This window comes from Cavia porcellus, unplaced genomic scaffold, assembly GCF_034190915.1.
Source record: "Cavia porcellus strain 051 isolate PalLab524CR breed Dunkin Hartley unplaced genomic scaffold, mCavPor4.1 scaffold_3, whole genome shotgun sequence".
Taxonomy (NCBI): Eukaryota; Metazoa; Chordata; class Mammalia; order Rodentia; family Caviidae; genus Cavia; species Cavia porcellus.
The window spans coordinates 55852044-55879779 of NW_026947486.1; the positions used below are offsets into that span (position 1 = coordinate 55852044).

Sequence of the window (27736 nt, forward strand, 5' to 3'; positions counted from 1 at the left end):
GAACAGTTGCCTCTCAGCTAGACACCCTCACCCTGCCTTGGAGCCAGCTGAGTATGGACTGAAACCTCCAAAAACCTGTAAGCTAAATAAACCTTTCCTTGCCTCACTTTGTGCGTCAGGTATTTTGTGTCAATGACAGAAAAGTTATCAAGACACAGAGGTGGAAGGAAGCTAGCAGGCAATCAATGGTAAATAACTGAATTGGCACCTGATTCACAAGTAGAAGGTCTAGAAGTGAAAGAGAGGGAATAGAAGACACAGTTTAAAAATTTGCTAAAAGCCTTCTAGAAAAAACAGAGCCATGGACTTTTGCACATTTTTCCTTTTTCTTGGCTTTCTAACTAGAACATTTTTTCCTGCTCATCCTCTGTTGTTTGTACTTTATCTACCTGATTTGGCTCCTTTCCAAGATCTCCTTGTTTTGATTGTATTATACTTTCTCTGTTCAATATTGGAATCCTTGTTCTTTATAATAAGCTCCACTTTAACATGATGAAATAAAAGCAGAAAAATAAAATATTAAAGAATACCTTTTCCTAAAGAAACGAAATACCCCCAAAAACCTCTCAAATCAGAGTCTACCAAAAACAGCAAAGATTTACTTACTGTTCTGCTTGCCACCTCCATTTTCATTGCTCACAGATGAATATTACTGTAAAATGTAGAACACTATTATTGCTTTTCTAATTCCACTATTTTAAACCTGATATTTAAATTTATATTTTTAAAATTTTATTTAAAGAAAGACTAAACAAAACAAAATTGGTAGAAATGAAACATAATTTCAAAGAAAAAATAAACAGTAAGAAGTCACTGGTTGATGTTTACATATTGTCCTCTTAAAATAGTTGTTCAAGATACAAAAGTGGAACATATGAAGTGGGGATTCAAACAGTGTGACTGCAAGCAGTTCTGTTCAACTATCCAACAAAAACTTAGTAATATGGTTATCAATTTTCTACACTTAAACATATATGAGGTTATCCATATCTTCATTTATGTTGAGATTAAACAAACCAAAGCAGGCTAAACTCACTCTAAACAAAAAATAATAGTATTGCTGGATCTCACATCATGACACTCCAGGATCAGCACTGGGTACTGTAGTATCTTTTTTTCTTCAAAGTATTTGTTCATTTCATCATGTGTCTCATAAACTGTTCTCATAAACTGTTTATAGATTCTCATAACCTGTTTATAGATTCTACGCATGCATGAGTCTTAACATGTATTTCTATTCTTTCTATATTAGAGGGAGAAACAAATCAAAGCAGGACAAAACAAAACATACTCCTATAAACACATAAAATGAAAAAGACACATAAAACCGCTGTACAAGGAGTTCTACCATGGTTACTGTGTTGTCTCTTGTTATCTTCAATAGAGTTTGGCTATATCATCAAACATAGTATAATTGAATATATCAATACATAACAGTATTACTAAAAATACAACTTTGTATATAGTGTAAAACTGCAAAAACAGGTAGTAATCAAACCAGGATGGGTATCATAGTGAGTCTTGTCATCTTCAGTGTAGTTGCCTATATTCTCAGACTTCATACTATCGATCGTAACAGTTTTGAATAAAATCTGTCGATATCAAACAACAATCAAACAAACCAGATTTAACTAAGATCAGTCATGAAAAAACAGTATAAGTCATGCAGGGCTCCTGATTAAGTTAATAGGAAATTAAAGATGATTACTGTGCTATGTCCTGATATTTTTGGGATAGCTGTCTATGCCCTCAGATCTAGTGCATGTAGACAAACTGGGACAGAATAAATTCTATCTAAGCAGAGCAGTGTAAGTAATATGGGTTTTAATTTCTGATACACTATTAACAATATCTTCTCCCATCTTTTTTAAGACTATTCCTCCCCTTTCACTCCCCCAGAGTGCACTGTGCATTTTTGGGTCTCACCAACACCTTCAGTTTTAAATTGGGAGGGGGGCCAATCTGCTATTTACCTAAGTGGTTCTGAACCTTCTGCGTCCTGGACTTGACCTCTATTTGTATTCCTTTACCTATTAAAGCCTGTCTTTCCAACCTATCCACAAATACTAGTCTAGTTATCTCTATTACCCTCTGGTTCCCTCTCACATAGATCATTATTTTCTCATATTTGATTTTCAGTCTATATACCCTTTTTCAGGTTAATTACATTTCCTATAAAGAGCATCTCAGTGGACCTTGCCTCCTGATCTACTCTGTGATTCTCTTTTTTTTATTTAGTGTATCAAGGCCAACTATTTTAGAGATTATAGCCAACCTTCTCTGCCTCATTTTTGTTGTACTGTTTTACTGCCATTAGTTGCCTGTTTGTCATCTTCATTTCGCTTTCTGCTCCATTCATTGAGGCCTCCCTGCCACTGATCCTGGAGTCCTGGTACTTTCTCTCTCTTTAAAATGTCCTTCAGTATTCTCTGTAGAGTTGGATTGGTGGTCACGAATTCCCCCAGTTCCTCTTTGACTTGGAAGCATCTTTTTTCTCCATTAATTCCTAGAGACAGTTTTTCAGGGTACATCAATTGGGGGTGGAGGTTATTTTCTTTCAGGCCTTGGGATACTTCACTCCAAGCTTTTATTGCTTGGATCGTCTGTGTCGAGAAGTCTGCTGTAATTTTGATGGGTCTTCCTTTATAAGTAATCTGTTTCTTGTCCCTGATAGCTTTTAATATTCTGTTCTTATGTTGAATTTCTGGGATCTTGATTATTATATGCCTAGGTATAGCTCTGTTTTGGTTGTAGGTAGCTGTATTTCTGTATGACTCATAACTCTGAATATCATTTCCATTTCCTATGCTTGGGAATTTTTCCTTAATTATTTCTATGAATAGCCTTTGTAGTTCCTTTGTTTGTAACCCTGCTTCTTCATTCACATTCTTTATTCACATTCTTCATTCTTAAGTTATAGGTCATCTTGTCGTCTTCTAGCCTTTGTATTGTTATTGCTTGTTTCCTTGTTATTTTTAAGAAATTTTTCCTTTCATGATCCCACATTGCAAACCTGTCCTCTAGTTTGGATAATCTATCCTTAGTTTCTTTCAAGCAGTTTTGTCGGCTTTCAATGGAGTTTTTCATTTCCTGGTAATCCCTTTGAACCTGCTTCATGTATTCTATGTTTTCTTTATATTCTTTATCAAATGATTCTTTCCTTTTTTTGCGCTCCTTCATTCTTCCATCTGTGTCTTCTGGCAGCTCATTAAGTCATGGCTGCACAAGTTTGGGCACTGCAGCTGGAGTGCCGAACCTTTAGGTGGTCCAATAGTAGCACCAGGACTGCCTGTTTGATTGGTTCTTCTCACCTTAGTTTCTTCCTGGGTTGAGAGGATCCATCTCCCTCTTTCCAGGACTCCCCATACTGTTATTTTGACATCTAAGTTGACTATCTTAGGGAGCTTCTGTGATCTACTCTTATTTAACTGCCATCTTTACTGGAACTCCTAGAACCGGCTCTTTAAATAAAATGAAGTGTTAGTCAATATTTTTTATTAGAAAATCACACTGTTAATAAATGATACAATTTATTGCTTAAATTACAAACATTTCATATTAGGTCTGTAACCTGTACCCAAGAGCATTGCATTAGTTAAATCAGAATGATCTCCCAGTTATTCTGGGCTACTTGGCTGAGTGTGCTATTTCATTTAAGAGAACAACAAGACATTTCAGGAGATACCACCAAGTTAGGATATTAAAAATATTAATAACTAATATAATGTAAGTTCCAATGAGTGTTTATGGGCATAGATGGCAAACACCAACTGTAGTTGTAGTGCTGTATACTGGCCAAATATTAATCCAGGTCATCGGCTTTGCTAATATCAAATACAGATTAGGAAATGAACCTAATGTTCATCAATGTAGTATACATCTGTTCTATGAAAACATACTGTGCTAGACATGATTAAAGATGAAAATGTAATTAAAATAAGATTTTATTTACTTATAAAACTTTTGTGTTTTTTAAGATTTACAAAGCATATTGAAAGATTACAGAATAAGGCAGAAGATAATAAGCTATCAAACAAAGTATCAATAATATATTATGTAAGTTCAGAGGAGAGAGCTGATGTGCCTTCATAGCTTCTTGGATGCATCTGAAAAACAATCATGGAGGAAAGATATTTTTCAGCATGAGAAGTGATTTCATTAGTAGCATTCTTGCCAAATGAAATGTCATAAAGAAGAGCACAGAGGCAAGAAAGCACAAAGCATTTTTTGGCAGTGTCAAATAATTCTGCATGGAAGCAAACAGGTTATATAAAGTATAAAATTATGAAAATAATTCTGCAGAAATAAGTGGGCACCACATTATGAAGTACTCGAATAAGAACCTAAGGTATTAGCATATATTTCTTTAGGTAATATGAGTCTAATGAAGGTTTCTTTGTTCTTCGGAAGTTTCTTGTGTTGTTTTTGAGCTTTGTTTTCTTGAAATAAGTTCTCACTATATAGACCAGGACAGTCTTCACCTTTCTGTGTAGCCCAGGCTAGACTCAAATATGACATATTCCTGCTTCAGCTTCCCCAGTGCTAGGATTATAGGCCTAATCAAGGTTTTTAATCAGTAGAAATATGCTTAAGGATATGTGTTAGGACATTTAATCTACATGAGTGTAAATTATGAATTAGTAGTCTACTGTCATATTCTTAATCACAGGAGATAATTTAGCAGGAGAAGAATAGCCCAGAGTAAAAAAAATAACCCTAGGGTAAAAGCAGAGCTTCCAAATAAGATAAACAAAGAACAACTGGACAAGAATTTGCCCTCAGAGCTAAGGAAGAAGGAAGTTTGAAGAAGGCAAGACAGGCAGACATTTTAAACAATGACATATTCTGCTGCAGAATCACAAAAGACAAAGACCAGTGGCTTGTCTTTTGGGAGTTTTCAATGGATTTAAAAAACATTCTTTCAATATTGTAATATATGATATTCCTTTCAATATTCTTTTAGATTTTAGTGAACAGCCTTTCAGTATTGTATGTATCTAAGTGTATGTGCTGTGTAATGAGGAATGCTTCCTTGGTGCCTAATACTGGTTTCAGTACTGAAATTGGAAAACCAAACTTACCTCAAGAAGCTCTCATACTATTTTGGAAAATATGAATGTCAGCTATGTAATCAAAGTATAATGGAATAGTCTATCTTCTGCAGTAACATGGAGCTAGAAGAATTTCTCCCAAACCCTATCCTTTATGTCTCTAGAATCTGAACTGTTCTTTATAGAAATTTGGTGGATGAAAGGAATTTTTTATTTTTCCCTCAACAACCTAGTATTGATCTATATAAGTGAATTTTTCTAAATCTTTCTTGATGGTTGTCTTAGTTACTTTTCACTCATTGCTGAGACAAAATAACTGATGCCCAAAATTAGGGAAAGAAAGGTTTATTTCTTACAGTTTTGGGGGATTTCAGTCCATACTCATTTGGCTCCAAGGCAGCATGGCATGGCTGGGCAGCCCTTCATGGCCACCGCAAACAGAAAGAACAAAAGCAGAAGCAAAAGAGAAAGTCTCTTCTTCTTCCTACCATTATACTGGCTCCACCCCTGGGTGAGTGAAACACTCTCACCATCAATTAGATCCCTTGACAATGAACCTATCAGAAAGGCTAGATTCAGTAGCATTCATAATCACATGGAGCCTGAGAGGGGCAAAGGAATATAGAATCTATAACAATGGTTTCTGTTACAGCATTTGCTACTACTTAAATTAGTAAGTCCTATATGTTTATAATCTACTTTGAATAGAACTACTCATCAGTATTCCTGACTTTGCCAATATAAAATCAGAAGTAAGCTTTAGAGGAAATGAGGCAAATAAAAACCTCACAGGAGTGAAAAAACACATTTAAAATACAAATATACAACCCCACATTTGTTTTATTATTAAATAGGTATAGATACTTAGAGCTTGCTCCTTTTGACCCAGTCAACCTAACTTCTTTCCTTGCTCACTGTAAGTAAATATAAACGCACTTCTCAACAATAGGTAGATATCTAACTTAGCTATTTTGACAATAATAAGATTTTGATAGATATTTCTAGACATTAGTAAAACTCACAGAAGCATTGTGAAGAAACAAAATCAATAAACAGAATAAATGTATTTTGATTTTAGAACCACATGAGACAACCAAGTAAACCAAATCTGAAAAGAAAAAAAATGAAATTCAGGAGTCACGTAATCTTAGTTTTATGCATCAGCAAGATTATAGTATAAAGGAGAAGGTACGATTTATCATTGGAGAACAGATAGGAGATACAAAATACTGTTATACAACAGAGAAAAACATCAAACTAAATATTAGGGAAAAATAATATTATAACAAAACAAAATCTGCATTTCCCCAGGCTCCTCTGTCCTACATAAGTAACAAAATCCAAATTTTGCTGACCATTGACTCTGCATACATATTCATGACCTTAGCTGTTATAAGGAATCTCTGAAATATTGGTGGGAAGCTCTCAAGTGGGATTTCACAAGGAGAAACAAGCACAAGCACATGCTTCTTCCACTTCTATCTATCATGCTATGCATTTCTATGCCTGCTGTTTGCTATTTTGGCTGGAACACTTGTCCCTTCATGATGCTACAACTTGCCAGTGGTCATGGGCAAAGTGTGTGTGTGTGTGTTTATGTGAGTGTCCTTTTAGGGTGGCATTCTACCTGTGTACTAAGTTGTATTGCTTATATCTCAGTCTGACAGACATTTTTTTAAAGAAATAACTTTCAGTTTTAAATTATATCCCCTCTCCTCTCTTAAGATATGGCCACATCAAGCAAAGTCCAAAGATAAGTCTACAACAGGCCCCATGTAACACTCAGTATCATTCTCATTCCTTGATGACCAAGGTCTGTTGGGACAGTATGCTTGTTATTGTTGTATAATGACTATATCAGGTTGATTATTCATTCTAAATGGTTTACTTCTTTTCTCCCTGAGATGAGTTCTCTCCCATAAGAGTCCTCACTCTTTACGAATATTAAAATCTTATACGATCCCACCTAACCATGTTTAGACCTTAGTATATTTTTTATATTGTGTAGTAAAATTAACATCTAGCTTGAAAAGTAGCAAATAGTCAATTAAAAGTATAGCAATCTTTCATGTAATATTTGTTCACATACTGGAGGCCGGACAGCAGTTCTAGGGTCTTGGACTTAAAAGATGGATAAAAGTAGGTTTTGTCCTCAAGATCACAAAATCTCATGGAAAAACATATAGACCATAAATAGGCACCAATCTCTGTAGATGCTCATGTTCCTTATATGAAATTGTGAAGTGTTTCCATATGACCTACTCACATTCTTTTGTGTACTTCAAATTATCTCTAGGTTACTTATACCTAATATTATGTAAATAATTATATTGTATCGGTAATAATGTTTTTTTTTGTGATACTAGGGATGGAACTTGCTATCTTGTGCTTACGGGGCAGGCACTTAGCTCGCTGAGCTAACTCCTCAGTCCCTTTTTTTTTTTTTTTTTTGTATAGGTAATAATGCTAAGAAATAATGGTAAGGACAAAGGGTCTGTACATGTTCAGTGAAGATGCTATTGTCTTTTATTTATTTATTTTTATTATTTTGAAGGTAGTAAAATACAACAGAACAAAGCCAGTTGAAACAGTGTAGTGAAATTGGTACAGAACTTCATAGCAGGTTACCAGGATAACAGCAATAGGTATCACAGTATATCTCATTATCATCACAATAGTTGTTCTTTCAATCATGTATACAAAATAAATGAAGTACAGAACATTATAGAACTTATCAAAACAAAATATTGAATAGACCATTACCATTAATCACAATAAAGCAAAACAGTAGTAAAAATATTTGCCTTCAAAAAGATGGTAGAAGGAAATCCCCCTTATTTGCTATATTGCATATGGTCAACCTCCCAAGACATGCTCAGATCTCTGGTTCCCATTTGCTAAAGGGGGGCAGGGGAAGTGGGATATTTGACTCTAAGCCCATGTACCAGTAGGCTCACTATTACTTAACAGGAAGGTAGGCTGATTGCTTGGTTTCCCGATGTCCTAAATTACAAAATGGTGCAAATCTTGGGAGATACTGGTGGTTCTCCCCTGGAGGGGCCATAGCCTGCCACACCACAGGCCACTTAGCAGGGAGGCAAGCTGCTTGCTTGGTTTCCCAGTGTTCTAAGTTCCAATATTGCGCAGATCTCAGGAGACACTAGTGATTCTCCCCCTGGGGCTGCCACAGCCTGCCACACCATAGCTGCTTACGAGGGAGGCAAGCTGCTTGCTTGGATTCCCAGCGCCCTAAGTTCTAACATGGCACAGATCTCAGGAGATGCTGGTAGTTCTCTCCCTGGAGGGGCCACAGCCTGCCACACCACAGCCACTTACCAGAGAGGTGACCAAATATCAACTTCTCTGTCTTTTAAATAGTTTTGATCTATTGTTGGTTAAATCCAGAGAGGCAGAGCCCACAAAATTATATAGAATATAAATTCCATAAGTGTAGGTAAAGGATAAAAAGAAACTAGCTGCCTAATGAATTTAAGAAAAAATTTTACTAACTAGTATTTGAGCTGTGTTTGTTTGGTTGGTTGTTTTGTCTTTTTCGGTTTTTTTATCGGTACCAAGGATTGAACTCACGACTGCCTGCTTGCAAGGCAGGCGCTTATGCCGCTGAGCTAAATCCCCAGCCCCTTGAGCTGTGTTTTGAAGGAAGAATAGTAGTTTGATAAAAAGGCATTTCAGATAAAGGAAATAAAATATACAAGATGGAGATATAAAAGGGTACAGTGACAATGATAAAATATTTGTCAGAACAAATATATGAGAAGGTTTTAAAACATAATTACATAATTACACACAGACACACAAAGAAAGAATTGAGCTATTGATAAAGATTTTGGAAACATATGCACATATATGACTATTGAAACCTTGTGTCACCCAAGAATAACATGCCAAGTAAAAAAGTAAACAAAGGGTGAAGATAGTACATTTGGGAATTATAGTATTTAAGAGGCAAATAAAAGAATCAACATAGAATCACTTCATAGGATCTTGTGATGAAGTGTATACCTATATTTGTTACATAATTTTTATTTTTTTCATTTTAGTTTTCAAGTGAAAATTAAATTTTACTTTTGAAACAAACATACACATTTTGATTAATAAGATTTAGGTTTACATTACAAAGCTAGAAGCAGAAGATTACTATATAGTCTATACTTCATTATTTTTTGACAACTAGGAAACAAATTGAATACAAACCATTTATGCCCTATTTGTATGCAGAATTGTTCCAAGCAAGCATTGATGATGTTCTCCATAGAAATTTCAATCATTTTTGCTTGTCTGTTCTGCTGAAGTAATATAATCAGCTCTGCTGCACATTTCTTCATTGGTGATCTCTACAAGACAGTACGAGATAAGGTCAGTTGCAATTGTTTTTTATGAGAACATGAATATAGCAGACTTTCTTTAGATTATAATAACGGAGAAGTTAGGACAAGCAATTTTATGCAGCAATAATTTTCTTTCAGTAGTTTTAAGTCCGTGTCAACAATTCACAGACATGCTAATGTTGGGAGCTAAGCACACACAACCATCTGCTTATTTATAATACTTTAATTCAGAAATAAATGATTTGGAACTTATATGTCAAGTGCACTATAACAGTCTACTGTGAGACAGAGAGAGGTGTTCATTCTACTGTTTTAGGCACCTAAAATTTCCTAGAAAGTTAAATGCTTTTATAATTAAAGGGAGATATTATTTCTAATTGATCTCTTTATGATTTTGTTTCTTTCATATGGGCTCATTGATATATTAGTATTTTCCTAAACATGATTAAGAAATTGTAAGATGTGCTTCCTCTCCTCTCAGAATTCAATCTACTAGCCCAGAGGCAAAAGACAGCCAGATTCACCTATCAATGAACATACCCCTGATTTCTGAATTTTTATTACATACCTTTGAATACACCTGTTCTGTGCATTAAAATTTGAAATTTACTCCAGGTAGGCCTATCCTTCTGCTCATTAAGATGACAAGGGTAGAAAGTGAAGAAACAAAGAAAACAAGAGGATAATGGACATATTCTCTGATTATTCATTAATATGATTTACTTTTGTTTAAATATGCACCCAGATACTCTGAACCTAACATAATGCTTCACTTCTTCAGGGAAAGCTTTTAAGATTGTGGTCAATGTCAACTCTCTTAATGATATATATGATATAAAGTGTTAAAATACTATAGGAATTATAACTATATTTTACTATCAGAAAAATCAAGATTTACTTTCAGCATCAAGCCTGCAATTTAATACAGTATATGTTCTTGTTAATGGCTTGGTGAAAACGTTAAATATTCAAAAAAGTTTTTCAATATATTCTACCCAAAGCCATCTCTGAAGTTTGAAATTTGAGGGGTGAAGGAAATAGAAATCATTCTACATCACTATAAATGGGATTCCATTAAAACAGAGTTTATTTGCTGAGTAACCCAAATGTCCTTTGTATCAGTAATGTTTAGGCTTGACAAGGAAAGAATAATGCCAACTTTATGTAAAAAACTAGATATAATTATATGTCATTATTCTTAATCTCAATCGCATTGTGCTTGCATTTGACTATTACCTCTTCATCATTCTTAACCAAATCATAGATTGTTCCACTCCATCCTAGCTAGCTAAAGGGCACAATTCCTAAATACTACCAGCAGAAACAAAGGAAAAATAGAATGATAATTACAGCCTCTTGTTTCAGCTTCACATATCTTCTCATCAAAAGATACTCTTTAATAATATCCTCTGAAAGACAGGAGAAAAGAGACTTCAGTGAATCTTTCTAGAATAACATTAAGTAAATAATTTTTCAAATTTCTCACTAAGTTATTCAGGGGAACAGATCTTTATGAAGTTTAAAGGTTTTTATCCAGTATGCCTGAAGGAGCATTCTAAGAATTTACACTGTTTGTTGGAGGGACTTCTGGAATCCAGGAAGGTATATTCCCTTTCCTCTTGGGAAGGACTTAGCTTGAGATTTTAGGTTTGTTTGTTCTATTGTTTGTCTAGCATAGATTAGAATACTATAAGCAATGCTGTACTCTCTGGGCAGTGAACAAGGACTTTTTTATTGCATACATTATTTACAACTCTGCAGTAGTTTCAGAAAGTCAGTGTCTATCCTGGGCACAAAGAAATGAAAACCACAAAAACAATATGATTTTCATATGGTTGTTTAGAATGTTAATACTGTTGCACATGAAATTCCTCCTTACTACACAGTTATAAAACCTATTAGAGCTTTTCAGCTAGATAATTATTCATCAAAAGTGTACGTTTGTCTTGTTTCATAATACACTAATAGATTATTGTCAAATATTTGGAGCTTGCATGAGTACACAGTATGATTTTGTGTGGATATTCCAGCATTTTAGTTATATTAGTAACATCATCTTGGTTATATACATCAGTACACTTAAAGTGACAGAGATAATGAAAAATATTGGTACTTCATACACAATATTTGCGTATTTAACCTTATTATATCAATAGATAAAATCAAATATAAACATTGAAATGAAAGGCATATAAAATTTTTGATGTATCAATTTTATTTTTGTACTCCACATTTAAATGACTCTTGTTCACCTATAGAGACCGTTAAAACAAGCTCACTTAATGGTTCTCCAAAATCCCAACATGGCAGGACCAAAAAGATACCTATCCTTTGTGACTGAGTAATGACAAATTTGTGACTAATGGGTCAAGATAGAAAAGAAATTTAGGAATGACTTTCCAATATAAGGAGTTTTTAAGAAATCATAAGAGATAATGATAAATTTTGAATTCATGTGAAGTACAGATTAGGAAAGACAAATGGGAATAAAAATACCCCATCTATCACTTTGAGTATTTTTTTTCAGTTGCCATTAATAGTATTGATCAATTTGTGTAGCTTATTTAAAATTGAAATTTCCTGGAAGGAGCAGCTACGAAGCATAAAGAAAGTATTATGGTCAAGTTGAATGCTGTCCACACAGATTCTATGCATTGCAGATTATTTTTAGCTTTCAATTTCTTTAGTTTTTTTTTTTCTTCCCTTTTTTCCAATTGCTTTGTGGCCTTGGCTCCTTTTCATATAACTTTCTCACTTCCCTTTTCCTGCTCCACAATAACCTTCCTTTACCCATTTCTATCCCTCATAAAATTGTTTCTCACCTTCATTATCCCAACCTATTATTCTACACATTACTTATTGATAGAAAACACTATGAAAATCATGGAAATGCAGTTGTTCTAGCGTTGTGTGAAGGCCTATTTTATTTCTCTTAAGTTTTAGGATTCAATCTCTGACATTCGGGGAGACTAACAATGCATACTGTTCCAAATAAATCCTCTCTTTATCAAAAGTGTTCTGTTCTTGATTGAAAAATGGGGGCAATGAAGGATTTTTAAAGGACACAAAGCAAAATTCACAAATGCAATTCTTAGTTCCCAGCTCTTTTTAGAATTATGAGCTCATCACCACTACTTTTACAACTGCTTGTGATAGCGAATAAAATACCAGTAAGTAAGATAGCGAGTAAGATAGACAATCAGCCTGTTGTATTGCTATTTTAATGATTTCATCAATTAGTATAGACAGTAGAAAATTAGTATGTAATTATTTTATTATCAAAAAGTTATACACTCTTAAAAAAACACTCAAAGAAGTCAACATCCTTTCATGGAAGACCCTCAAGCCACAATGCACATTTATTTGTAGCATGATACATGAATACATTTGATGAAAAGGAGAAGGTAGTGAATTTCAATATGAAGAGCAAGTAGATTTAGTATGTTTAAATTTTTGTTTCCAAAAATTCATTTAAATGGCCGTTCTTATTGAGCTAGATCATAGTTGAGTTGTACCCTAAGTAGAGTTCTTTATTATTAAAGCATGTAAAACAAAAAAATAAAGCATATTGCAAAAAAAAAAAAAGCATAGTGTATTCATTTTTTAGTCTAACTGCAGCAAAAAGTTGGATTCTGCAGAGGGTGTGTGTGCCTATCCATTTACCTAGATCAAAGCATGGCACTTAGTAGCATCTTTGATTGATTATGGTTTTTGAAAATCAAAGTATGCAAAAATATTTTATTATGCATAACTTCAAACTACTCCTTAACTGCCATTCATGACCAGCAAATAGTTCATTCTCATAATTGGTTTGGTTATAAAAGAGACATTTGAATTTAAAAAAAGGAAAAGAAGCTCCATTTTTAAGTGTGATGGCTTGTGGCTTCTGTTCTGGGCTCTATAATATCTGATGTGTGTTCTTGGATAACTGAAGGTAAAAAGGATAGTAGTTGGGTGGATTTCATCCCAGAGTATTAGTTCATAACAGTGTGCCCAAAGCTACTTTTGTACCAATTAGGTATGACTTTTTTCTTTATCCTTGGGGTATGAGATTATTAGAGGATATCATTTTTTAATTATTTTCTTTCTAATATTAGTTTTAGCAAATTTCTTTGCAGAGCTCACTATTTTTTCATAGTTTTTTTTTTTCCTTTTTGTCTGTTGCTTCCATTTACTAAGCTGCTAAATCTTTCACATGAGGAATTACATGTAATGTTTCTAGAAGCATTAGTAATTTGCCCTTTTCTGAATGTCTTACTTCTGAAATACTGCAGCTGTAGAGGCTGTTTCTCTCTGCAGATAAGTTGTAGCTTCGAGGTAGATCCAAATTCTTGTATTTCTGGACTATGTCTCAAAGATTTTCCATTTGTAAATGCTATAAATGCCTCACTGAGGTTTTTAAATGCATTTTGCTTGTCAATTTATTTCACTTCAGTTCACTATACAGCTTGTAAGAATTCTGGGGACTAGGCAAGGGAGGAAAACTCAATATCTGAAAAACATTCCAAAGTTGAGGCTTTGTGAATGCTGTAATACTAGAATTTAGAAATGATGTTCAGTTCTGTAGCTATTTATATGCTGAGCAGAAAAACCTTCATGGGCCATAAGACATAAAAAAGCAGCTAAAATAAAAGCAAACTTTTTTTTAGTTATAGCTTTTATCATAGGAGTGCCATGTGGCCAAAAGGTAAGTTTTGTTTTGTTTTGTTTCATATCGAATTTGACTTGCATTTGGGGCAGAGAATGAAAAGGCTTTGCTGAGTCTCCATGCATTTACCCTTCCCTCTCTCTCCAAAGCATGTTTTACATGACTCTTCTTTATTTTTTCTCATAGCACTTATCATTTGGTTTTCAATTAGAATATCATTGTCTTTATGAAATTGTTATTATTTTTTGTCTTTTTGAGACAGAGTCTCACTATGTAATGCAATCTGGCCCTGGGTCCACTTTGTAGTTCATGCTAGTCTCAAATTTGCAATGATCTTCCTGCCTCAGCCTCCCTAATGCTGGGATTACAGGAGTGTACCACCACACCTGGCTATAATCATTGTTTTTGAAGCTCATTTTATAATGCTATAAGTTTTACTGTGAGAAAGATAATTTTCTAAAACTTAATAAAAATTAGTTAACTGCCATTCATATAATAGGAAACAAGTGACTTATTCAATTTGACATCTAATTTGAAACTTTTGTGCTTACTGTTCTAAAAGCTATGACTTTGTTAAATTTAAATAGGACAAAATACAACAGGCATAATAGAACATTACTTCTTTTGTAGTAGATTTAATTTTAGATTATACAGAGCTACATCTTCATTATTAAAGTGAGCAATTAAATATGAACTCCAAAGTGTTTTCTTCTAACTTCTTCAGTAATGTCAACGTTCAGCATCAGAACAAGTGATTAATATTTTATCATATAAATATTTTTATTTCTAAACTAACACAAATTTAACATGTTTTCCACATTTATGATTCTTTGTAGGCCAATTACAACAGAATACACGGGTGATTTATATTAAGTTACCTGTCACGTAAAGATTCACAGAAAGAGAAAGCTTTACAATTCAAAGAAGCTTTTGTGAAAAGATTACTTATGATTAACATTTTTTAGTTTATAGTTTCTGAAATAATCTATTTGCAATATTTGTATAGATTAAGTTGAAAATGAAACCTGTGCTAGCTAGCTAGCACTGCTTATAATTCAGTTAGCACTAGTAGAAACTGATAATTTGAATTTTTCACCAGTTTTTATTGTTATTTGTATCTATGTCAGCTATACAAATGATAATATAATAATCACAGAACTGATGACTTGATATAATAGCTAGTGTGCTCTAAATATGTTTTATGTTTTGACAGTCAATGTTTGATCCGGCCCGTGGATCAATCCGTGGGGTATACCTGGAGGGGGAACGGGGATGAAATAAAACAGGGGGGAGACAAAGAGAGATTGAGGCAAGTTGAGAGAATCCGATCAAGCCTCGTTTATTCAGGAAGTGGTCACATCCTTTATAGGCAAAGGGTGGGTAGGTGGGACAGGAAGAGGCTATGGGGTGGTTTCTAATGGGTCATCATCACGTCCGGGTATGTGACATAAGCAGGAGAGGATTATGGCTAATATAGGCAGGTGCATCATATGCCCATAGGAGAGGGAGGCGGGGAGGCAGCAATGGGATGGTCGCACCACTTCCTACATCTCCTTCCTTTCTATATTACTTAATCAGGAGTATGGCAGGCCCTATGAGGACAGCGCCTGTCTTAGGTCAAGGACCTCATTGCAGGAACCCAACCAGGCCTTACCCGTCATGGGCTTGCAGGACAGCAGTTGGTCCTGTGCTTGTCTCAGGCGGCTGATGGAGTAACATGTATGTCCTAGTTGCCCGTCTCTGGCTGCCTGTCCATTGTCCCAGGGCAGTTAGGCTGCATCGTCATATGGGCCACTCATGGGAATTCTTTCCCGGTAGGTTTGTTGATCTGCCATTTCCAGCTGGTGATAGTGTACCTGAATGGGCTTTGCCGTAAACGCATCTATCCGGTTATTAATGAATGTCATAATCCTGTGAAAAATACAAGGACCCACAGAGAGGAGAAGCATCAGGGCAGCTAGGGGGCCCAAAAGACACGCTAGGTAGAGGAAGAGTGCTCCCCAGATCGTGGAGAAGCAGTTAGAGGCCATTTGTGACGGGAGGTCCAAACCCACCATTGGTCAAGGGTGGTCTAAGGAGGTTCTCAATAAGGCACCATGTAATCTATCAGTTTGGCATTTTCTGTAAGGAAGCACAAGAAGTTGCCTCAGGGTATGTGTTTACTCCTGGGCCTTTTGGGGGTTGTTATTATTTGGCTCATTAATTTTCCTAGCGAGGCATTTAGGGAGCCATCTAGCCTCTTTGTCTTGGCGGGAGTATACACACACTGAACCATGTCCCCATATGAGAACGGGGTCAGGGCCATGCCATGAATTAGTGAGGGGGTCTCTCCATAGTACAGAAGCAAATTGCTTTTGTGTTTCAGTATGCCAAAAATGCATGTCTGCTGACTATCCAGAAGCATCCAAATTTTAAAAATTAAGGTTGAATAAGGCATGAGATAGAATATTTTTAGATGTCCCCCTTTTGGAGTACCATTCCCCCTTTTTTATTTTATCAACAGTGAGTTTTAGGGAGAGATGTGCCCTTTCAACTATGCCTTGACCTTGAGGGTTATAAGGTATGCCCTTTATGTGATCAATATTAAGATGTTGACAGAAACAAGCAAAAGCAGAACTAGCATAGCCTGGACCATTATCAGTCTTTAATTGTTGTGGGCATCCCAAAACTGATAAGGTAGTTAACATATGGCTAATAACATGTTTGGTAGCTTTGCCAGTCTGGGGAGAGGCATAAATGAAACCACTAAAGGTATCTATAGTTACATGAACATATTTAAGATTGCCAAGCTCAGGAATGTGGGTAACATCCATTTGCCATAATGCACTGGGGATAAGTCCTCTAGGATTAACCCCAAAGTGTGGAACTGGGAGCTGCACTGCACAAGAAGGGCAATTTTTTATTATCTGTCTGGCTTGTTCTCTAATGATCTTAATACAGAATTACAGAAAAATAAACAGTAAGAAATAACCAGTTGATAAGTTACATATTGTCATCTTAGAAATAGTTGTTCAGGTTACAAAATTAAAATATGTAAAGTGACACTCAAATAGTGACACTGCCAGCAGTTCTGCTCAATGATCCAACAAAAACTTAGTAATATGGTTATCAGCCCTACACACTTGTTTTTTATCTCAAAGAGGGCAAGACCAAACATATCAAAACAGAACAAAACAGTTTTTAAAAAAGATTTAAAGAAATACAGATTTTAAAGCAAGTCCACTGGAGATCTTTACTGTTCATCTAATTGTCTCTAGTTTCCTCCAAACAGTTGTGCCCATCTTTACACATATTAAATACACACTGTATATTATAGAACTAATCAAACCACCACAGGATGATGAAAGCTCCTCAGGTTTTTAAGATCTGACATTGGGGAAGACAATAACAACTACCATAGTATCTCTCATTCTCCTCTCAGCAGCTGTCCCCATCCTTACATATGCTTGAAATTAAACTTAAGAGACCAGACCAATATCACTCTGATCAGTTAAATGAGTCAAAGTAATTGACATTGGAATCTCTATCTCTGGAGTCTTTTTGTAAAATGACCAGTCTCTCTACAGGTAAAAGAGTTTTGTTTATGCTTTTGAGATAAGAACTGTTTAACTGTAAACCCTTGCAAGGCAGCAGCCATAGCAAGGCCTTGTTGACAAGCAGTTTCAATGTCAGTGGTACCAGGGATTGAACTCACAGCCTTTTATTTGTCGGGCAGGCAACTGTGCCACTGAGTTAAATCTCCAGCCCTGGGGACTGAACTCACAACTTTGTGCTTCGCTTATGTCACTGAGCTAAATCTCCAGCCCCTGCTTAATGCTCCTGAGGAATTCATATTGCCCTTAAATTGCTTTTGGGCCTCTCTGTTGGCATAGGCATCCGCCACTATTAACATATTAAGGTCCCACCCATTGCTGGCTTGTGTATTGCGCCTGGCGGTCTTCTTTGCAATTTTTTGTATATTCTGGTTTTTACAAAAGATTATCCCCATCTGATAAAGTCACTCGGGCCAATCTTTGTCAATCTGTAGGTGTGAGCCAGCCATCAGCCAGAGAATTAAAACAGCAAGAGTGAAAGCAGCTGTAAGGCCATATCGGGCAACCGGTGTCTTTAATTCTTTTAAAGCTGCCACTGTGGATGGCGTATGGGTGTTAATGACTTGTGGAGCTAGCGGCATGGTGCTCACACTGTCTTGAGGCTGTGCGGCACTATCTTGGGGAGGTATGTTTGTTTCCATCACCAGAAACGCCATTTTGGGGAGGGGCCCACCCTGTTGTGGTGGAAGTGAGGCAAGCACCATTTTAGATAGAGAGTTGTGGTGGGGCGCCATCTTGGGGCATTTTTAACATATCATTTGACTCACTGGAGGGGCAAGAAGGTTTAGATTCATCTCCTGAAGGGAGCGATGTTGGTGAAGTGGAAGTGCATAAAGCTACTTCACCTTGGGTGATTGTTTTATCAATTTGAGGGTCTCGGCAGTGCTGTGTAAGTAGCTCCGAGATGCAAAGGCTGTAACTGGAACCTTTTCAGGGCCAAAGACCCTATAATAATCTTTTTAGTGCATCTCCTACTCCTTTCCACCTCTTGGTATCTATAGAGCCCTCTAGGGGGACCAAGGGCAAACTTTATGAATAAATTTGGACAGCTGTTTGTAAGATGACAATGTGTGATCTATTAACTGGTGAACTCTTACTGTATATTTTTTCTCTTGAAATTCTGTATTACTTCTAGCCTTTTACTGTCTTGCTTCATTTAGTTTTGTTTTTCTCTTTAAATTAAAAAAAAAAAAGAAAATACTGCAACAATTCTTTTGTTCTAACCCTTACCCCCCTTATCTTTAATGCCTTGCTCAGGCCTCCCATGAACAATTCATGTTTGCTCAATGCTTGACCCATGTCCGGGAAAGGGAATGGGGTTCATGTTCACTCACCGTGACTCAGGCGGCACGTTGGGCAGTCGTCCGCGCAGGCCTCGGTCCTTGATTCAATTTGTTTCCACTTTTAGCCGGCGTTCTCGAATGGCTCCCTCGTTGACTCCCCTGTGCCAGGAGCCCCCACGCTGGGCACCACTTGATCCGGCCTGCAGATCAATCCGTGGGGTATACCTGGAGGGGGAATGGGGATGAAATAAAACAGGGAGGAGACAAAGAGAAATTGAAGCAAGTCAAGAGAATCCAGTCAAGCCTCGTGTATTCAGGAAGTGCTCGCATCCTTTATAAGCCAAGGGCAGGTAGGTGGGACAGGAAGAGGCTACGGGGTGGTTTCTGACGGGTCATTGTCACATCCGGGTATGTGATGTAAGCAGGAGAGGATTATGGTTAATGTAGGCAGGTGCATCATGTGCCCATAGGAGAGGGAGGCAGGGAGGCAGCAATGGGCGGTCGTGCCGCTCCCTACAAGTGTTTTCTTGCCTTGGCATCTACTTTCAAAACCCTACTACCCATTTTTGATATTACTTAGCCAGCATTATTAGTCCTTTGACAGTGCCCCATGCTATTAACAGTATCTTTTAATTTTCTCAATTTCCTGACATTTGTTATGTTAATTGTTTACTTTGGGACTTTTTAATACCAGATTTGTGCTTAAAATAGAAAAGCCCTCTGCTAATAAGATTTAATCATATCACCTAAGTACTATAGAGTTGTCCGGACAGATAAAGAAGGGATCACAGATAATAAATTTGCCCTGCTTTCCCCACAGAGTTATTACTGCGAGCTTTAAGTCTCAGCTTTTATTGGTAAATATAAATGTGGGTTATGTAAGGAAAGCCTATGCCTATTTATAATAGCATTCAAACCTGATTTTAGTAATTGTGTAGGCCAAACTGTTCTATAAGCAGTCCCAAGGTAATTTGAAAATAGGTATTTGTTGCATGATCTGTTTTTACTGCATATATGTTTTATTTTATGATTTTTTAACTAAATAATAAAATTAGTTAATATTTCCTAGCCAACTAGCATGTGAACAACTTAACACACACACACACACACACACACACACATTGTGAAACAACAAACAGACCTTCCCCTCAATAGACTTTCAAAAGGAAGAGAGGGAGAGTGGAGGGGGGGGGAGGGAAGCTGATAGTGTTTTCAATTGGTTACTAGGCTTTTAACAAAACAATTCCCATTATAATCCTAGGAATTTCATCTGAGTAAATCCCCACTCAAATGACTAAGAAGGGGAGAGAGCTGGAGCCAAAGAATAAGGGAGGGGCATGTCTAAATGAGTCCTACAATGGTGCCCTTCAGAGTACCATTATACTCTTGGCTCCTCTCACCATTATTTATGAAAATACTCACTATAGTGTAACTTACATGTTATTTACTAAAATTTGTTATGCAATTTCAATTGGCTCTGATATATACCACATACTGTCATCAGCATTATGTTGCATGGATAAGACTAAGAAGCAGATGACCTTTTTTTGGTAAGTGCTTCGAGCTATTATTAGGATCTATGTGAATATCAGCACAAGTTTCTTGAGTTCTGTGGCACCTAGATAAAGGGTAGTAAATAAACATGAGGCTTTTAAAATAAAAAGACTCTCATGCTATTCATCAAATTCTACATTGCCTGGAAATAATGGCAATTGAACCCTTTTATTTCAATAAAATTTAGATATACACACCGATTTGTGAACATATATAAATCTGTGCTTTAATGTTAATGGAAGTTTCACATAGCTAACAAGAGGTAAAAGTCCAAGAAGATACTGTAAAATCATGTTATATAGCTCAGTCTTTACAGTGACCTAGGGACCAATTGCATATTCCTTGTATGTATGTCTTCTTTAACCTACAACCTCCTTGTTGAAATGGCTTTATAATAATCAGCTTAGTTTCTTTTAAAGTAAGAAGGGGCGACTTTTAATTATAAAAACCTCTTTAAGAATAAGACTTGCTATCCAGCATGACTTGGGAGACTGAAACAGGAAGAAGGTGAATTTAATCCCAACCTGGGCTACATAGTGAGTTTAAGGCCAGGCTGGAATACACGGTGAGACTCTGTCTCAAAATGAAGTGAAATAAAACAAAACAATAAAACATTTGGTTAAAGGAGTTATTTTATAGGTATATGTCTTAGTTCTTTTGGTATTTGGTAAAGTAATACCATTCTAATATTTTTTGTCCATTTTCTTTTTGCAGTGTTTTAGGTCAGACTTTCCTTTTATGCAGTCCATACTTCACCACAAAATCTGCCCTCATCCGTTCAATTGCATCATCTGGTTTCTTACTCTTTCCCAGGAGAAGTCTGGGAGCCTATATGTCTCGGAATTTACTGAATGATAGAATTGTAGCCTCTATCTTTTATTAACATACCTATATATTATGCTTTTCTATGGTAGTTATGTGATTGATTAACATCCTTCAACACTATTTCAATCCTGCCCATTTTGAGTGCCACCTTCAAGTCACAGGATAACTCTCCTACACAATGATCTACATTGTTTTTGGAAAAAAGGAATGAAAATGTGTAATTTTTTTATAAGTGAAAATCTTGAGAAAAATCCATCACTGTTATTCCAGCTAGTCTCCCCCTCAAAAAAAAGCCCATGTTTTGACATTGAAATTTTAGATATCTATATGCTATAATACATTTTCCATATTTAAATTAATCTATAAATTAATCACAAATGAAGGCACCCTGCTTATTTCCCACAGTGACTGTGAAGATAAAGTGAAATGGTGAATATGAAACATCTTAAAAACTTTTTAAGTGTATTTATCTAAAAGTTGACCAGAGTTTCAAGGTGTTTAAAGATTTCTATTACTGTATTCAGTCAATAGTATTTCAATTTTTTTTTTTTTTTTTGCAGTACCCAAAAGACTTCCTTGACAGTTTTATGGCTGTGAGGAAATGTGATGCTCAGCTACTAGGTTGTCAGTATATTAGGAAGAGAGACTGTAAATACCGTAAGCTTTCAGTATTCAAACTAGGGCTTTTGGTTAAAATTCAAATAACATTAACAAAACATGATTCAGAAAACTTTTGTTATTGTTTTGCCGTTATTGTGACTGTCAGTAAAATGTTATCACTTTCATATAGATGGAAGAGATATGAATACAGATATATTATACATAATTAAGATAATGAATAATTAAAATGTAAACCAGAATTATTTATGAATTATCCATTGATAATAGTAAATATAGTATATTGAGCTTCCAATTGCATTGCTTATCAGAGTTAATATAGAATATTCATAATTTCTAAATGAGAATAATCTTAAAGTATTTCTTCCTCTATACTCAATGTTCTAAATAGTTATCATGAAACACACTTCTTCTGTTATTACAAGTTTACAAAGCAGTAAAAATACTGTTTGTAACTGGCCCTTATATTCAACCTTAGATTTATTTTTTGTGTGACTATGTCTAAAATATCGGGAATGCTTTATTTTCCTGACTATTCCATGCAATTGCAGTAAAATTTTTGAAAGAAAAATTATTTTGGTTCAAACTCAAGCAGTTGCAGGAGTTAAGTCATTTTTCTCTTATTTTTCAATCTAAGAAAAAAAATTTAAAGTATTGTACCAATATTTTGCTTTGATACATTGGAGTTTTAAATATTTCACTTATAAGTTGGCTGAAAAATAATATATATTTTAAAAGAAAGCAATATAATTAATTGAATATATATATATATATATATGATTTTTTGAAGTTTAATAGTATCTCCATAAAAATTTTCATATTCTTATTTAAGTGTTCATTATTGAGATAAATTTTTAATTCATATGATTAAAGGGGCAATAGCCATTATAGTTTTGTTAGAAGTAGAAACAGTATTACTACTTTAGCTTTCCTTTTGCTTTCATGAAACCTATGGACAGAAACTGTGTCTAGGTGTTGTCCTCAAATGACATATTTATTCAGCATGGTATGAAAAAGTGACATTATGATTTTATTAAGGTCATTCAGAGTCAGGCCATCCTGAGAAATGAGTCTGGGTAGATTCTTAGTCTCAATTGCTAACAGTTATTGTCTTTATGCATTTGACTTTGATGCTTAATATGACTGTGAAAAAGGAATTAATCCACATGAAAAGAGACAGAATTACAAGTTGATCCATATTCCCTTGCTAGTATTTTAGAATAGTCTGACAAAAATGGTTATATTTTCTAAGAAATACAACACAAAATGCAATAGAAATTAACTTATCGAGGTGGTAATGGCTAAGATTGTTTATGTACCTGGCACAAAGTATGTTGTTATGGTTTTTATATAAATGTCCACCTAAACCTCAGATACTCTAGGCTTTTGAGAAGTGATTAGATCGTGGGAGCTTGAGACTCATATGAATTAGTCCATTAATGAGTTGATAGTTGACTTACTGTTAGGAAGTGGGATCTGGTCAGAGGAAGAGAGCATTGAGGGTGTGGCCAGGAAGGCTGTATTTCTATCCACCGTCTCTCTACTTGCTCTGTCTCTGCAGTGCCCCATTACCATGCCACCCTGCCTTAGAACCAGTGAACTATGGACTGAAATCTCTACAAACTATGGATGTTGGATATTACGTCTCAGTGATGAGAAAATGACTAAGAAATATGTCTTCAGTAAAGACTGATGGAGTGAATTAATTATCCAAATAAATGTGTGCCCTGTTTTATCAACTAACCAGTTAGTTACAAAGCATGATTTACCTTGGTCAACTCAAAGCATAAAATCTGGTATACATACAGAGTCTGCCATAAAATATATACATCAGGTAAAGGAGCACTTGTATAAATATTTTTAATACTAAATTTATTGAGACATCATGAGATTAATACAAGTTACTTTTGACCTCTACATTAGAGATACTCAAAGTGGTGGCCATTAGCTTCCAGACATTTAATAGTGTGGCAAACTTCTGAAGCGTATATACGTTTTTTTCCAGTTTCAATCTTTGTCTCTGTCACTTCTGTCTCTGTCTCTGTCTGTCTGTCTGTCTCTCTCTCTGTCTGTGTCTCTCTCTAGGTCTTACCCCGTATATACATATGTGTGTGTACTTTTTAAAAAAATTATTTTTGGTATTCATAATAGCCAAATTCATAGTACAAAGAACTGTATAGTATGCAAAAGAGCTCCACGATAAATTAACTATTAGGATGAGCCATGTGAAATTATAGATTTTTGACCTATAAAAATTTATTTCATATTATTCAACCTAGGTTACTATTTTATTTTTAAAGGATTATAATACTGCAACAAGTATGTTGTGATACAGGAATGCAGTTGTATAAGTGATTAGTTTTTCTAAAAAGCCATAATACAGATTATTGTAATTTATCCAGTAAAAATAAGCTTAAATTAAGGTCTTTTCTATCTGGTGTACATTAGAAAGATACCAGGCCAGACCCATGCATTAAGTTTACAATATTCTTTGGCATTGCAGCACAGTAATATGTCACCTCCCCCCCAAAAATTTATTCCAACAACCCTACCTATCTGAAAATGTCATCCATGTCTTCTAAATGTGACTATAACTTATAATTAAGCAAAAACTAAAATATCTCTTAATGGGCAAAAGGAATGCAACCAACTTTCTAAGCAATAGCTTAGATTGGGTTTTCTTTGGAAGAGAGGCTTCTGGATCTTTTGCTGAAAATTTATTTACGCTTTATTTTATTTTATTTTATTTCTTGTTCACTTGGTTGTGGTTTTGGCTTTTTTTGAGATGAAGACTTACTATGCTGGTCTTGAACTCACTATATAGCCCAGGCTGACTTCGAACTTGTGGTAGTCCTTTTGCTTTAGCCTCCCCAGTCCTGGAATTAATGTGTGCATCACTGTGCCTGGCTTATTTACTCTTATTTTATACACGCTACTAACAAATTTGACATCCTAGATTTTTTGCCTCTTCACAGAAGAAAAACAGCATCTTAGTATTGGAAAGCAAAGAGTGATTTTACGACCCACAATGATAACTGATATCCTCACTATAGTGGAGAAGATGAACTTATTGTTGAAAACATCTTAATAAAAGTACAGGATTCAAAAAGTTTATAATTGGTCTCATCTATTTGAAATATATATATGTCTCTGTGTGTGTGTATATATATATATATATATATATATATATATATATATGATATAATTGCTTATAAAAATTTTTGAATAAAGCTGGGCATGGTATCACCTGCCTGGAAATCCAGTTCTCTGGGAATCTGAGGAAGGAAGATTGCAAATTCTAGCCAAACCTAGGTAATTTAGTGACTTAGCTAGATCTTTTTTAAAGTAAAACGTGAGGGTGGGGGCAAGGTCCTGAGTTCAATTCCTGGCTACCCCACCACACACACATATACACACAAAATAAAGGAATAAAACATGAATATGGCTAGAAATGTAGGTCAATGTGAAAGTTCTGGGTTTAATTCCCAGTGCCCTTTCCCCAATTAGAATGAAATACACCAAAATATTAATGGTTTTCAGATGCATCATTGTACGCCATATGGATCTTGAACTGGGAACGCAGCACAGGATTCGGTGTTCATAATAATTATATGAATCAGCAAAAATATATTATCTTTATGAATGTAGCAAAGTATGCTTTTGAAATATTTGTATACAAAATAACTATGAAAAACTGTTGCCATTTATAATGTGTAAGCCCTCAGTTATACAGATCAACTCATTGTCTGAGGGTTCTCCATAGCAGAGACCTTATTTTAAGTTTTCTTATTTTAAAATGAAGTTGCACTGTAGCTGTTTGTCCCGTTGAATTATACAATGTTATTAGATCTAAGTTTATTCTTCTAAAGGTCCATAGATTATCTCCACATGACCATGGAAACACATGTCTGATTGTCTTTATTCTTTTTATGAATACCTAGCAATTTGTTAAAATATATCTTCTTTTCTCAAATGTGAGGTGTGGTTTTTTGTTTTAGTTTGGGGGGGGGGCGTTGTGGTTTTTTTGGATACTTGATGCTGCCTTCTTTGGTTGACCTTGATTTTTTTTCAGACTTTTATGCAGTAAGAGGAGAAATATGTTTCCAAACTATTGAATGTATTAGAATTAAATCATCAATTATTTAAGTTATTGAGCAAGTTTCCTGAGAAAAAGTATGCAACAAAAGATTATATTTACAACCATGTTTTTGTTAATGTGATTGAAGCACAATTGCTATTCATTCTTCTCTTCTGAAAAATAAAATTCAAACAGTAATGACAAAACAAAATAAATACTAAAAATGAATTCATTGGTCTTGTGGAAGAATCTCAAATATTATCTTTATCTTTTATATACATACTACGTTTGTGGCATTAGTTACATCTTTATCACTAGTTAATAATGTCTTATTCAATTTTCACTGGATCACTTGCCTTGGTAGTTGTTGCAGATTCTCTTTTTTTTTACACTTTCTTCAATACCCATCAATCTCACTAAGTGACTGTATCTCCAAGTTTTCTGTTTCCCTCAGTGTCCATTTCTAAGGCAAACTTTGTGCTCTTTATGTCCCTCTTTCAGAACCATGCTTTTTTTCTTAATATCTTGCTTTAAATTGTTTCTTTTTTCTGTAGAAATGCTCAGCTCCTCCTTGAACTTAAAAACAAACACTAATGATAAGTAAACCAAAACAAAAACAACAACAACAACAAAACCCAAGCTACTATCCTCTATCTAGCTGAAGAGAGAATATATGAATGCACAAAAAAAGAGGAAAGAGATATGTGTATCTCTTTATATTTAATTGTCTAAATTTGCATACACTAACATTTGTAGACGAATTTCAGATGGCTGCTTGGGCTGAGCCTCTTTAAATTTGGGGATTGGTTGGAATTGCTGCAAGATAAAATGGCCCCATGGCTTAGACTTCAGGCAAGTGAACAGCACATCATGAGGGGAACACTTCATGAACCAGGAAGTACATGAGAGAGAACTGACTGGTTTCCTACAATCACCTTTAAAGGTCTATATTTAGTTACCTAAGAAATTTCCACTAGGCCTTATTTCCTAAAGATCCTAATGCCTCCCATTAACACCAGCCTGGAGAACAATCCTCTAACACATGGAAATTTGGGGGACCCTCCAAATATAGCACTACATCATGGATTGTTATGAAGATTAAGTGAGTGAATACCTATGAGGAGTTTAAAATGGTACCCAGCACACAATAAGCATTTTGCACGATTTGTTACTGCTGTTATTAATTATTATCAGTTGTTTTATTACTTGGGGTTAAAAAAAGCACTAAAGAGGGAGAGACCAGAGGTTTTGAAAGAGGAAGAGAAAATTGTAGGAACATTAACCTTTAGAAGAGGAGCAAAAGAGATCTGTCTCTATAAATAATTAGGATAGAAGGTAATCAGTGTCTAGAGGAAGGCAGATAATGAAACTTGGCAGAGAGACTCATTTTTACAGCAAGATAGAAATGAAGATCATCCTGTGAGAATGAGGAAATAAAGATAGAATTGGAAACTGGGTAAGTTTGGACATACTTTGAAGCAACCCAGGAAACACAATAAGCATAGCCATATTGGGTTTGGTCAATTCTTGACCACAGTTTCATTCCTTATAGCTAAAGAGATTGTCTGGGAGTGGTAAATCCCATGTTTTTGGAACAGCCTAGTAAGGGTAGTAAGTCTGGGCATGGTTTATTGGTATGGCTGTGATAAAATAGAAGAGAAGGAGCTTTAACCAGACAATTGGGAAACTTGGGTTACTTCTTCACCTCTACTACCATCTAGTTTGTATGATCTCAAA

The 27736-nt window shown here is 35.3% G+C and overlaps 1 protein-coding gene across 5 annotated transcripts in view; it reads left to right on the top strand.

Moving 5' to 3' along the window:
- Positions 1–27736, top strand: part of Diaph2 (diaphanous related formin 2) — an 875814-nt gene that overhangs the window by 699477 nt on the left and 148601 nt on the right. The window contains exon 27 of one of the 5 annotated variants that reach the window (XM_063245546.1): positions 1–27736. This exon is cut by the window's right edge and continues 110160 nt beyond it. The exons of the other annotated variants lie outside the window; for them this stretch is intronic. Within the exon in view, the coding sequence (XP_063101616.1) occupies positions 1–62 (62 nt within the window). The 3' untranslated portion in view covers positions 63–27736. 5 annotated transcript variants of the gene reach the window in all.